General features: G+C 40.4%; 1 protein-coding gene across 1 annotated transcript; it reads left to right on the top strand.

Annotated features, from left to right (window-relative positions):
- Window positions 1–670: 670 nt before the first annotated feature.
- LOC113160554 (bromodomain containing 8) lies at window positions 671–13497 on the top strand. The gene is made up of 18 exons (XM_026357868.1): window positions 671–724; window positions 1618–1714; window positions 2407–2476; window positions 2657–2706; window positions 2796–2918; window positions 2999–3079; window positions 3411–3475; window positions 3978–4144; window positions 4460–4651; window positions 4797–4890; window positions 5137–5279; window positions 5500–5938; window positions 6021–6058; window positions 6190–6389; window positions 6785–6877; window positions 7959–8027; window positions 8205–8490; window positions 12167–13497. The coding sequence occupies exons 1-18, from the start codon at window positions 706–708 to the stop codon at window positions 12224–12226; spliced, it is 2286 nt and encodes a 761-aa protein (XP_026213653.1). The 5' UTR covers window positions 671–705; the 3' UTR covers window positions 12227–13497.
- Window positions 13498–13672: the final 175 nt, after the last annotated feature.

The following is a 13672-nucleotide window of genomic DNA, read 5'->3' as shown; positions in this document are numbered from 1 at the left end:
TAGATTCGTGGATGTGAAATGTATCTATAGATCAGCAGTTGAATTATGCAGGAAATCCTTCTATTGTCCAACAGAGAAACACAAACACCAACTATGTAATGTGTATCCGTGTACTGGTTTTAATTTTCCTCCTAATAAAGGTCTGCATGTTTATCCAACACAAGTTAGGATACACACAGTTACAAAACAGAGTAAAGAAATTATAAGAGTAAGCTATGTTTAACATAAACATGCCCACTACCTCTTTTGCAGGCTAAATAAAGTGATTTTTCCACTGTAAACCACCCATAAAAGAAGACTAAAAGAGCTGTGCTGCAGGAAGTGGTGCATATTTCACAGTATTTCTCACGTAGGCCATATTTTTACCGCACTGTTTGATCCGAATATCAGTATCTTCTATTAAAATGTGTGTAGCACCACGACTATCAATGTCTCTGCAATTGCGCTTTCTTATCAGAACAGAGCTCTTAACAGAAGATCATTTTACTTAGTTGGTTAGTCAGTGATTAATTAATTTGTTTATTTACTTGCCACACCAACAATATTCCGTTGTCCCCTGAAGAGAGCTCAGTCCGTGGTTTGTTGATGATTTACCGTCTCTCTGTGACTCTGACAGTCTCTGTGTTTATCAACTTTGTTTTTCACTGTGTGCACCACTGAAACCTCTCCGGCGGAAGTTGAGCTTACGGCCTCGTCACAAAAGAAATGGCGAGCGGTATCGGCAGTGAGTATTATTTTCCGACTCTTTCTCGACTTTCCTCGTAATTTGTAGCAAAGCATTGCCACCAAACAAGACCCAAATATTGACTCGTATTTTATTTAGTCGACTGTGTTGCGCCGTTGTTTGATAAAACGTTACTCCGTGTAGCTGTATGTGTTTCATGAATGTGTCCCCCCGTAATCAACATTGCTAAGCTAATGCTACGATTTACACATTTGCTGGTTGTGTGTTAATGTATGCAGAACCATAAATTATAACTATTTGTCGGTATTTAGTTAAGTTTAAAACTGCATTCAAGCCCCAACAAACTACTGAGTCTATTTAAATAATAAACCTTAATTGCATTTTCTAAGTATAATACTAGCTAGCGTTAGTTGGTGTCCTCAGTGTGGCTACGAGGGGCTAGCTAACGCGGATTAATAATAAAATGTGTAAATAAGTAAGAGAGCCAGTTCTAGTGTGGTTTACTTTTATGTCGTTTATGTTTGACCGCACAGATTAACGTTGTTTGGTTGAGTATGAAGATGACCATCATATGAATGTGTTCCTTTCACAATAGTCAACACATGCTCCATAAAAACAAAACACACAACGCTGCCCAACTTTATATGAAACAGAACTAAAAGAAAGATCAACTCATCGCCTCTAACAGAGGGAACTGTATCCTGTATTAAAATGTCTTGTCAATTTGTTTATTTTTAACTTATTTGTGTGTGTATCTGGACAAGTGTGTGGTGTTTGTAACTTGGTTTTATGACCAACTTGAATAGTTCAGTATACCTACCTAAAACTGCAGCGATTTCTCAGCGTTTTAGATAAACAAGTTATTGAGTCAGGGACTTGATCAAAACCTGGACTTGTTGTAATGTCGCTGTATATTTGTACTTTTTTCACAGAGCACAAGATACTGAATGTGGGGCCAACAGAGCCCTGGTCAGTCAGGGAGAAACTGTGCCTGGCCTCCTCCGTTATGAGGAGTGGCGACCAAAACTGGTAAAAAAGAAAAAATACTCGCATACTCAACAAACTCAAAAAAGCACTGATCTGGTTTTGTCATTCATGAAGCAGCAGTCACAATGATTCAAGAAAATATAGGCAAATTTTAATCTGTTATAATACAACGTTAATTTAATTGCACAAATACAGTATTGGGAAGACAAGCTATGTGAGCGTTTTATCTATATACAGTACATTTCATGAATAGACCATCCACATTATTGTCTCAGATTTGTAATTGTGTCTGTATGATAAGTATAACTGCACAATGGCGTATGTTGTGTTGTATACTGGTTCTTTGAAAGTATCTCATCTGAACTAACAATACACATGTAGTATTAGTCCTTATGTTTTATTTACATTGAATCTAAAGATGCTGTCTGCACAACATATTTTCTGGAAACAAAACTGTTCGTGAGACCAGTTATCTTACCGGTAACATTATATGATGTCCATCCTTTGGACATAGTGTGAAAAAAAGTAATACTTGCATCTGCTGTTGAAGCACGTTATAGTTCTCACCACTAGATGTCAGATGTGGACATGGTATAGTGGTGTAATGAATACATGGTATATATACTTCTTTTTATGTGTTTTAATGTATGTTTTCAATTCCAACATCCATGTGCTTTTCTTATTGTCTCCTCAGAATGTGTGTGTTTATTCTCAGGTATCTCTCTGTCTTCCAGGGTTTCTGTAAGTCGAGCCATTAAGCCTTTCTCAGAGCCTGGACGCCCGCCTGACTGGTTCTCACAGAAGGTGAGAGGGCAGTCGTGCAGTAAATCTCTATCTACTAGAATGCTTTGCATTGTCCTCTTCATTGAATACAATTTCTTTCTCTCACTATCCAAAACTATAAGTCAACGGTGGTGTAAGGAAAGGATGTTGTCTTCATTATTACTATTTTTTTCAAGAAAAAAAATCTTCTGTGTTTTTTAGCATTGTGCCTCACAATACTCTGAGCTGCTGGAAGCCACAGAAGCACCAAAGTTAGTACTACAATACACACACACACACTACGGTAAAAGGTAAACTGTTTCAAGAGGTAACTCGGTGTTCGCATCCTTGTTTTCTCCAGGCGTAAACGTGGTGAGAAGGGTGAGGTGGTTGAGACCATTGAAGATGTTATTGTCCGTAGGCTGACAACTGAAAGAATAGAGGAACTGAAAAAACTGCTGCGAGACACACAGGAGCAGTACAGGTATATAGAAACTGAAAAGAAACATTTTTGGCCACTGTGAGAAATTACCTGTAACTTCTCTTTGATTTGTGTCCTAACAGAAAGTTGAAGAAGGAGGTGGACCTGATACAGACAGGTCACATGGACTCCCAGCTGAAGGAGCTGTGGGCAGAGATTACACTGTAAGGCTCTTAACTGATACATCAGTTCTCTCTGATACAAAATGTTTCAAATGATTTATTAATTACATCGACAATGCTAATAACAAGTTGAACTTTACATGTTTAGTCTTGTTTCCACACTTACCTGACTTACAGCCATCTGTCTAAAAACGGACTCCATGTTCGCTAGTGAGCACTGACCCTGGAGTAGATTTCACAGTTCTTAATGCTGAGGAGAGGGTTTTATGAGTTTGTTTTAGGTTTAAAATTGTTTTAGCCACAGTTTATCTCTTCTTTTCTTCTGCTACCATCTCCTTAAATTGCCATTAAGGTTTTGTTCTTCCAATTCCAGAAAGAAGAAGCAGGATGAAGAGGAAGCTGAGCAGAAGAGAAAAGCCACAGAAACAGCATACCAAGGTATATTAACGCTATACCTTGTTAAGCCCTGATGTTATTTTTATTAATTGTTTTCCTTAGGAAAAATCGGTAACCTTCATATAATCTCTATAGATATCTTCATGGATGCACTCCAGACAGTGTCTGGATAATCATTATTTAATCATTATTTAAGTGTATTCACACACACACACATTTCCACTCTAGGAAATAGTCAACAGAAAATAGTTTGTTGTTGTTTAAGGATGGTCGCTGGGTAGATCTCCAACTACTAGAATGGCCTTGGCCTCTTCATTGAATATTTTCATTACATACTGTATTAAGATAATGTGTTGTTTGTGTGGTGCTTCTGATTGGGTGAGAATTACAGAAACACAGTTGTCATACTTCAGGCACAGATTTCATTGGTGGAAACACAGGTAGAGAAACTGAAATTCTTCAAAAGTCCCCAAGAAAAGTTCCTAAAGTGGAAGTGAGTCTAAATGGATTAATTCGCACTCTCATACCCCTTCCCGTGTTACAGCTCGTCAAGCAGTGAAAAACACTCCCAAGCGCCTGCCCAGTGTTACTGTACGTTCTCCTCTGGGTGCCAGCCCACCAACGTTGGATTCTCAGGCCGACTCTTCAGTCCCCACACCACCAATGGAAACAGGAGGTGTTTCTTCTGATGAGACCACCACACATTCAGTTGTAAGAACATATTCATATACTGTGTCAAGAAGTGATGATTATGTTTGTAATTCAAAGACAACATCTTTGGTCAAATTAAATTCCTTGGTGCCACAGCTTAAAATAATATTTTGAAAACAAAGACGTTACAGTGGACTCCACAATAGTTCTTTTCTGTTTGTCCAACTTGTTGTCTTGCATTAGTATTAGTCATTGGAAAAAGATAATCTTATCCTATGTGGTTTTGGTGGATCCAGCTCATATTAGAAGGACACTCTTCACAGCATCACAATTCACTTTTCAACAACTCTTCATGGTTCCTTTCATTTCTGCCAGGCCCAGGGGGTCGGAGTTTTTCTGCCAGTGAAGGATGCACAAGGCCCAGGGCCCAAAGACGGGGGTCTGGCTGCTCTTGTGGATGACTCACCACAGAAGAGACTCCTAACGCCAAAAGCCACACCTCCACCTTCACCTCTCCTCTCAGAACTGCTGAAAAAAGGCAACCTCATCTCGCCCAGCCCCCGTCTGGTGAGAGGCTGAACTTGGATTTAAACAAAACTAAACCAACAATACCAGAAATTTAAGATGGAAATACTATGAAGCATCAATAAATCAATAACGTCTTACTTCAGTTCTGCATCTAATTATTTTTTGATTATTTTGCTGATGTCAGGTTGCAGAGGGGGACTCTACTGGTAACCTCACCAATGGAGTACAAACAGCCACTGCAGCCGCTGCCTTACAACCTGGACATGATGTCATCACAGGTAAATATATTTTGCATTTGCAACTGTTGATGCATGCATGTATGTACATTGGGTCCTGTTTTTACAGTGTGTTATTGAACAGACTGGGAGAACCACACTCTGCCTTTTGCTGCTCAGTAGGAAGAACACCATAGTTTGGTTTCCATTTAGCTGCTGAATAAGAACATATTTCTATATGTAGCGTTGAAATCATACAATATGTTGTATATATTGGAGCCAAATGTTTTATGTTTGTGTGTTTTGAAGAAGGTGAAGCAGAGGCTGCAGTAAAGGCAGAGCTTGCTGAGGAGACAGGATTAGTAGAAGAGGATCTTGTAGCAGTGTCTTATATGGGAGATGAACTGGACCTGGAGACAGTAGGAGACATCATTGCTATCATAGAGGAGAAGGTACATACTATGTTTATTTGATTTGCGTGGTTACATGATTTGGCCTAATTTCTCTGCCAGCATAAACATTTGCTCAGTCATTAAGATCACATTACATTTGTGTAAGTTTAACACAAATGTAATGTGTAAGTTTGCATTACATTAAAAAATTTTGTTTTTCTCCCTCTCTTCATTATGTCTCCATCGTTGTCCCACCCTGTCCTCCCCTTCTTTGTCCCAGGTCGATGACTCTGTGGAGGCTTTGGATGCAGCAGCAGTGGAAGCAGCACTCTCTCTGTGTGAAGAGGCTGTTTCAGAAGGACACACTCTCCCGGGCCCCTGGGAGACCCAGGAGCTGAAACCTTCTGACCCCACACCCACAGTCCAAGACTCTGACCCTACACAGGAGCCTCAGGAAGTGGCTGCAATGACAGCACCGGCTCCTGCTAGCATAGAGACCCAGAACCAACCTGAAACTCAAAGAGAAGAACAGCTTACGGGAAACTGTGAGGCACCTGAGGTGCCAGGAATTGATGTCACTTCTTCTGTCACCTCTGACGACTGTGCCATAGGAAGTGAGGTTACAGAGGAGGGTGTGACGGGAAAGGAGGCCACAGAGATAACAGTAAAGAGTGAAGGAGAAGAATGGAGCCAACCAGAGGCTAACCCACCTTGCCTAGGTGGTGCGCACACACAAGCACACATTGAAATCATGCCCATATGTTTATTATTTCTAATCTCCTTCTCATTTCTGTCCCTCAGACTCTGAGGACAGCTCTGTGTCTGGGAAAGAGTCTAAGGTAACACATATAAGATGCCTACACACACACACACACACACCTTTTTTTTTTTTTTTTTTTTTTTTTTTTTTAAATAGTCGCTTTATTCCTGTGTGTGTGTTTTTTTTCCTGTTTTTTTTTCTTGAATCCAGGAGGTGAAGGAGGAGGAGGCAGGAAGTGAGGGTGACCCTGACGAAGCAATGGAGCTAAAGGAGGAGTGTGGTGAGGGGGAAGGGCCCTACCTGTCAGAGGTGGAGCGGGCCGCCAGTGAGAGTGAAGATGGCTATGGCCCTCCATCCCAGCGATACACAGCTGATTCACTGGCTAGCAGCCCAGCCTCTTCTTCCCAGCTGTAGGTATCAGTCATGGTTGCAGAAAGGATGTGATAGTTGTGTCATGTGTTTTTGTGTCATAAGAATAATTTAGGTTTTGGGAACTCTATATTTGTCAAGTCTCTTGTGTGAATGTCCTGAGGTAACTCCTGCCTTTATTGCAACAGCACATTTTAGGAGTGTTGCATTAAAACTGGATAAAGCTTAGCTAGCATTTGTCATTAATATTTATGTCATGACCTCTGAATCAGATTAGAGTCAATTTCTCTGAGCTAAGCAGTCTCTGGCTGCTGACATCAAAATTCTAACAGTACGTGCTTCTGTCTCTTTGCCACTTGGGGTTTCTGTTCTGCTTTTCATTTCCATTTACTGTGGAAATCCTCTCTCCCTTTCTGTTCTTCTATCTCTACATCAGTTCAACATGTGGTGAGGACCAGGAAGCCGTCCAAGCACAAAAGATCTGGAAGAAAGCCATTATGCTGGTGTGGAGAGCTGCAGCCAACCACAGGTGGAACTTCTTGGCATGCCTTGAACTCAAAAATCCACTAGTCTTTATTGGATAAAAATACTTATGCAAACTATAACAGTCTCTCATTTAGAAAGATTGTGTTGCTTCTGGTGTCAGTCCAATTAACCCTTAATTCAATTGAGCTGCCATTTGTTATTTAATAGCTTATTGTCTAATTAATTGTGATATAATACTAATATACACTGCCCGTCCAAAAAAAGTCACATGCTGTAATATTTCGTTGGACCACCTTTAGATTTGATTACAGCACGCATTTGCTGTGGCATCAGTTTGAAAAGCTTCTGCAGTGTCACAGCATTCTTAAATGTCTTTCTTTGAGGCAGCAACATATCGTTTCAGACAAAGATAAACACATAAAACAAATTTATCACAATCTTTTGTTAATATTAAATGAAATCATGCTAAAAATTATAATACAGGAAAAATATAATACTGTAATCTATACCAAAATTAAAATAAAAAAGAATGATTAAAAAACCTAGAAAAAGCCCTGACATTGACAAAGGTGGACGATTATATACAGTTTCTGACTTACTGCAGCAACGTGTTAGATTTGCCCAGAGAAATGAGTGGCTGTTATTTCAGCTCACTTTGCAGAAGGTGCAATATACAAAAGCTGAATTAACATACACCTTGTTTTGCCAGTATTTAGTAGTTCTAAACATTTTCTTTCGATTCAATGTTTTTTTCCTGTAGACCAAGTTTATTGATTAAAAAGTAGTAGTAGTAGTATCGGAATATGTTTCACATGCACATACTCAGCCCCTGAAATAATACCAGTGACATGACTTTGACCTACTTAGGCCCTCATTCGTAGAATTGTTTTCTGTTCAATCGTAAGATGTTTTATGTGCAAACAGAAGAGACGAGTTATGTTCGCTACAGTCTTCAGTAATGGTTTTGCATATTGTTTAAAATATAAATTTTTTCCCCTTGAAAAACCTGTGACCTCTTTATTTGAATACAGAGCGAGCAGAACTAGGAAACATGATCTGCAGGAATCTCATGTCAGCAAAACAGGTGTCTTACTGTTATTGATCTCACCTGTCTCATTTGTTAGGTATGCCAGTGTCTTCCTGCAGCCTGTGTCAGATGACATTGCCCCGGGTTACCACAGCATTGTCCACAGGTCTGACTACACACACACACACACACACACACACTGCTCATCAGCTCTTGCGGCTAATGAGTACTAATACACTTCTATCAAACAATAGAAAATACAGTTGATTGTCCATAGCAGGCACAAATTCTAATACAAACATCTCCTTGTCACCTGCTAACCTCACCACTATTCCTGCTCCAGGCCCATGGACCTGTCAGCCATTAAGAAGAACATTGAGTCAGGTGTGATCCGTACAACAGCTGAGTTCCAGCGAGACATCATGCTGATGTTTCAGAATGCCGTCATGTACAACTCATCCGACCACGACGTATACCACATGGCGCTGGAGATGCAGCGGGATGTCCTGGAGCACGTCCAGCAGTTCCTGGCCACACAGCTCATCATGCAGACCTCTGAGAGCGCAATATCCGCCAAGAGTCTCCGTGGCAGGGAGGGAAATCGTAAGCCGGGAGAGCCAGCAGAGAAGGTGGGTTGGGCGACTTAATAAGGTTAAATTAGGATTCCCTTTAAAGATGAAATACTGTGTAAAACTTCTCGATCCTCAAATGTAGCTGTTGGTGCTTTAAAGCTAATCTGCATTTCACACTCATCTGTGAAACGTGCTGAGTTTGTCAATATCAACAATGTCTGTGCACCACGATATGGGGATGCTTTACCAGCATCAGTGAGTCTTTATCTGAATTCCCTATAATGTTGCAAAATCACCTTTTCTTGTTCTCAGATCAGGATTCAAATCACAAATGGGATTATTTTTGCCATGTGATTTACTGCACAACTTAGACTAGACATCCAGTTTCAGAGTGAAAAAAGTATCAACACATCCAAAGAAACTCCTGCAGCTCACTTCACTTCTTCACTATACCTTTCTTTGTCTTGAATTTTGGATGAAGCACATGTAATGGTCTGCATACAATAAAGCCTAAATAAATACTATCCTTCAGTCTGCTGGCCAGCTGAAGACATAAAGGTCAAAGGTCGTTAGGCCTGCTATTGCTGTGCTCATTGCTTAAAGGCTTGCATGTGACTTGTAAAATTGTATCCTGCCTGTGACCTCTTTCACCTGTTGACATTAGAGATAACACTTGATATTAGGGCACATTGCTCTCTTCTTCTAGATGTGTTTCCTTCTTCCAGTAGCAAGTAAAGGGCAAACAGTATGAAGATATGGATTTAATAAATGATGGAATGGAAAGACACTTTAGCTCTTTACTGTGAAAACGGTTTTCCCGACAGAGACAACCATAAACATTTACTGAGAGACTGTTAATACAACACATTCATTTGTCTCTGGCAGAGTACTGCCTCTGTGCTTCACAGTAACTCCAAAGTGAAACCTGTGAAACCTAAGTAGGGTAATCAAAAGTGAAACGTGGTCCGTGCTGCCAGTATTACTACCATAGAATGAGTTTCCATGGAAAGTGAAGACAATAGGTGTTGAAAGTACCGGTAAAGAGGGACTGTACCTAGTCACATACCAGCTTTTATATTAATGATTCTAGGAGATTATATTTGGAATATATGCATGATTATATTCACATACACTGTCCAGAGTCACACTTGATATAGTTGGTCACCACTCTCTGCTCGCTTCAATGTGCTTCACTGGGATAATTCCTGGTCCTGACTTCCCCGCTGACTCCTGTCCTGCATGCCGGCTGCACTGCTCCTCGTTATCTTTAATTCGTCTGTATCTGCCTGTCTCTGTCTCAGCTGTTTGTCTGTCTCCTTATGTCTGCAATTCATTTTCATTTTTGATATCGTGTTCATATTTTCATCTGTTAACTGTATGTACTGGATAACTGGATGTGAGAGAGTGTGTCTAAATTTTTGAAGTATCCTAGAGTTTAGGAATGTCTTTTCCAGATAACAGTTCCACAAATATATTAAAACCTTTTAATGTTTGTTAACTTGTGTCTACACAGCGAGATCCACTGGAGCTGATATATAAATATAAAAGACTAAGACTAAATGCAAATTACAATATTTTTCATAGGAGCCATGATGGGAACTGTGTTTGTTTGTTTGTGAGCTGTCTTAAAGACTTACAGTGGTGCTTGAAAAGTTTGTAAACCCTTTCAGAATTCTCATGTACTGTGTAAATCTAACTTCAAATGTTAGTGTTTAGGGAACTAAAGGAGTGGTCAACGTTAGTGTTTGTGAATCCATCATCATGAGAACACTAAAGAACAGTGGTGTGCACAGCAGGGCTACTGAAATCTTCTGTGGAAAGACGAGACCAAAGTAGGACTTTTTGTGTCATGTTTGTCTTGATTAAACACTTGATGCCACTGTTGAAACACGGTGGTGGCTGTATAGTGATTTGTGCTGCATCTGGACCAGGACAACTTGTCATCATTGATTGGGCTATAAACTCCTTGTACAAGCACATTCTACAGGAAGATGACAAATCTGTGAACTGAACCTCAGTAAGACAGCAAGTCTAAACACACAAACCATTTTACTGAAGAACGATTAAAGCAGAGGAAACGTCATGTTCAGGAATGGTCGAGTCAAAGACCCGACCTTAATTCTATGGAAATGCTGTGTGAAGGAGACTATTTGTGCTAGAATACAAACCAGCATCTACGTTAAAGCTGTCTGTATGTAGGAATGGATGCAGAAACAGAGGCAATTTAAAAAGGTTCACAAACTTTGAAGCACCATCGTGTATGTGTTTGTGTTTGTGGCAGTGTGCCTGTGTGTCATTAATCTCATGATTTACTTTCTTCTTTGTGTCTTGAGTGTGGTTATCTGTCTGTCTTTTTTGACATTGTATGAACAACTTGTTCATGGTTGTGTATGTGCCGTGCAGAGCTCAGTAGACTCCTGTCCCTCAGCGTGCTTCTCTGTTTGACGCAGACTTGTATGAAACTTGCTTTCTCACGCACTTGTGTGTGTTTTCTCTCTCTTTCTCACTCCAATGTTTGTCCTCCTACAGGACAGTGTCCCAATGGCTTCTCCTGCTTTCCTTCTCTCTCTCTTTGTAAGTATTCAGGTTCTCCCTGAGATTTCACCAGAACCAGGCCACGCTCCGCACACGCTTGTCTCAACGCATACAAACACACACACACACACACACTTTTGTATGGCAGTCAGTGTGAGGACACTCCATGATGTAATTCATTTTCTAGCCCTCTCTTGTCGCGCAGGCAATGAACTTTTTCAGTTTTTATTTAACACATGTACTGCCTTACCCTAACCAAAACCTCATTCTAACCCTAAAACCTAGTGTTAACCCCGAAATTGCTGTTTAAACACCCATCTCATTGTGAGCACCCGCTAAAATCTCCTCACTTTATAAAAATGTCCTCAATCCAAAGGTTAAAAATGTATGCTGGTCCTCACAATGATAGCCATACAAACACATACACACACTCCCAATGTGACACTCTCTACTCTTCTGTCTCTACCTCTCATCTCAAGGAAGCAAAACTCTGTAGAAATTAAAATAATTTTCAATAATTCAGAGTTACAATTATTGGAAAGTAGTTTTGTGATGGAACACAGTGTTACTGCAGAAATGAAGGTACTACACTGAAGTATCCTACACTCAGTGGTACTGAAGAAGCCAAATTTCAACCACTGTACATACTGTACTTGTATATTATGGATAAGAAAGAAAGAAAGAAATAAGGTCTTTCACTCTCACTCTTGCTCTTTCCTAAAGTTTCTCACACACAAACACACATCACTGCCCACATCACCCTCATAAACCTTTGAGTTCTGTTTGGACACAATACTCACCATACACACACATACACACACACACACACACACACACACACCACAGTAACCTGTCATCACCCAGCTTCTGTCGACCTTCGGTTAATGACCCCATGCTGGTTTCCGTTGTTTTTCTGTTTTATGTGCAGTTGTCCGTGTCTCTGCATGTTCTAATTTCTTTTCTCCTTCTTTTCTTTTCAATCTTTTGATAATCATTAATTTTTTTGTGTTCCTCATTTGGAGAGGAAGCCTTCCAAGGCGGACTGTGCTGTGTTTATGTGCGGAGCTCAATCACGTGTGGAGGCCCGCCACAGGGCCTCCGTTCACTTTGTCCAGCAACAATTGGCAGTTCCACTCCTGTGTTAATTCTTTCTCATGCTTTCTTTTTCCCTGTTTCTCATCCTCTCTCTCCACCGCAGGATGGAGGCACCAGGGGCCGCCGTAGTGCCATGGAGGCCGACCTTAAAATGAAGAAATAGACTGAGGTTTTACAGAACAAGACACTGAGATGCTGTGAGAATCAGAAACGTGGAGCTGTAAACGTACTGGTCACTTTGGTTGGTTTCTGGAGAGCACTGCAGTCTCTGTGTGCCTGGCGTTTGTGTGTGGATAGACACGTCGTCAACCGTGGTGTAGATGAGGGTAAATGTGGATGTGTCTGTCAGTGTGTTTGAGAGAGCTGCTTAGTTCATATGATTGGTCACTGTGCAGCGCTATGGGGTTTCACTCCAGGACAAAAAGGCCAACACAGCACTACCCCTAAGTATCATTTCACCAGCGAAGCTTTTAGGTTATCATTCCTTCTTAAAGAGAGGAAACAGCGGGGAGCTTTTTTGGAAATAAAGTTTGTTTGGGGTTAACTGATAAAGGACGGATGGATCGCTGGTTCCCACATCTAATGAGGTGAATCATGGATGCATTAATACTGGTTCATACTGATTTACTGATCAGCTCGAGTGTCCTGCCAGGACGGCCACACACAATTTCCAGAAATTCAAAAATGAATAGTGGTGCTACTTGCACCAGACGAAACCAAGAAATCCATCAGTCTGATCACTGCACGAATGCTGTGGTGAAATCCACGAAATTGAGAAAACCTGATGATGTCACTAAATTGGTGGTTCCTGTTCACTTTGTTTAGTAACGGATCATAATGCTACAGTGGTTTTGCATGTTTTAACCCGTTAACTATACATTCATATACTTTACATTTCTGCTGATTGTTTTCTAAAGCGCAGGGTTTTAATATGACTATATACCCTCATACAGCCCGTAACTTTCACAAAAGGTAGGATGCAGCGAAATTGAACCTCTTAAGTTGCAGGCAGAAATGTCTCATATATTATCAGTCACAGTAAAACATTGTTGCCTTTTGTTAGATGGACTGTGTGTGGTGGTGCCGTTGCCTGCTCGACCCATTTTAAACTATGGTGAAGGTAGGAAATGAATCTAAAAAGTAAACGTGCTTTGTGAAATGTTTGGCAGTGATGTAAAATGCAGGTATCGACTGTGTTAAAGGGATAAAACATGCTGCTTGTTGCATCAACACATCCCTATTGGTCACGTAGGCTGTAGCCAGAGCGTGCTATGTAAATGGCATAAGAAACGTGTTCGTGTTGTGTGTTAGATCTGAGTACAAAATCAGATTTGTACCTGTGAGATGGATCATGTAGTTTGTTTGGTTAGCTGATACATGTATCATGTGCTCTGTTGTACATTTGTTAAATAAAGATTTGTTCTAAACTTAAAACCAGCTCCAAATTGTGTAATGCTGTTGTAGTTTTGAACTTTGTAGAGATCTTTTTGAAACATGACATCCTGCATTTTGAAGTTTTGAAATGCTCTGTCACTACTAGCATTTGATGTCCAAATTAGTTTACTAAAACAGCCTGACACACCAAACCTGTAAAAAACTATCAATGTGT

Source organism: Anabas testudineus, chromosome 10 (genome assembly GCF_900324465.2).
Source record: "Anabas testudineus chromosome 10, fAnaTes1.2, whole genome shotgun sequence".
NCBI classification, from domain to species: Eukaryota; Metazoa; Chordata; class Actinopteri; order Anabantiformes; family Anabantidae; genus Anabas; species Anabas testudineus.
This window is presented reverse-complemented; position numbering and strand designations above follow the sequence as displayed.

Excerpts from the sequence above, each read along its gene's own strand:
- LOC113160554 (XM_026357868.1), top strand. Across the intron at positions 4,652-4,796 it reads TCTCGCCCAGCCCCCGTCTG|GTTGCAGAGGGGGACTCTAC; the intron begins GTGAGAGGCTGA and ends TGCTGATGTCAG. Across the intron at positions 6,059-6,189 it reads TGTCTGGGAAAGAGTCTAAG|GAGGTGAAGGAGGAGGAGGC; the intron begins GTAACACATATA and ends TCTTGAATCCAG.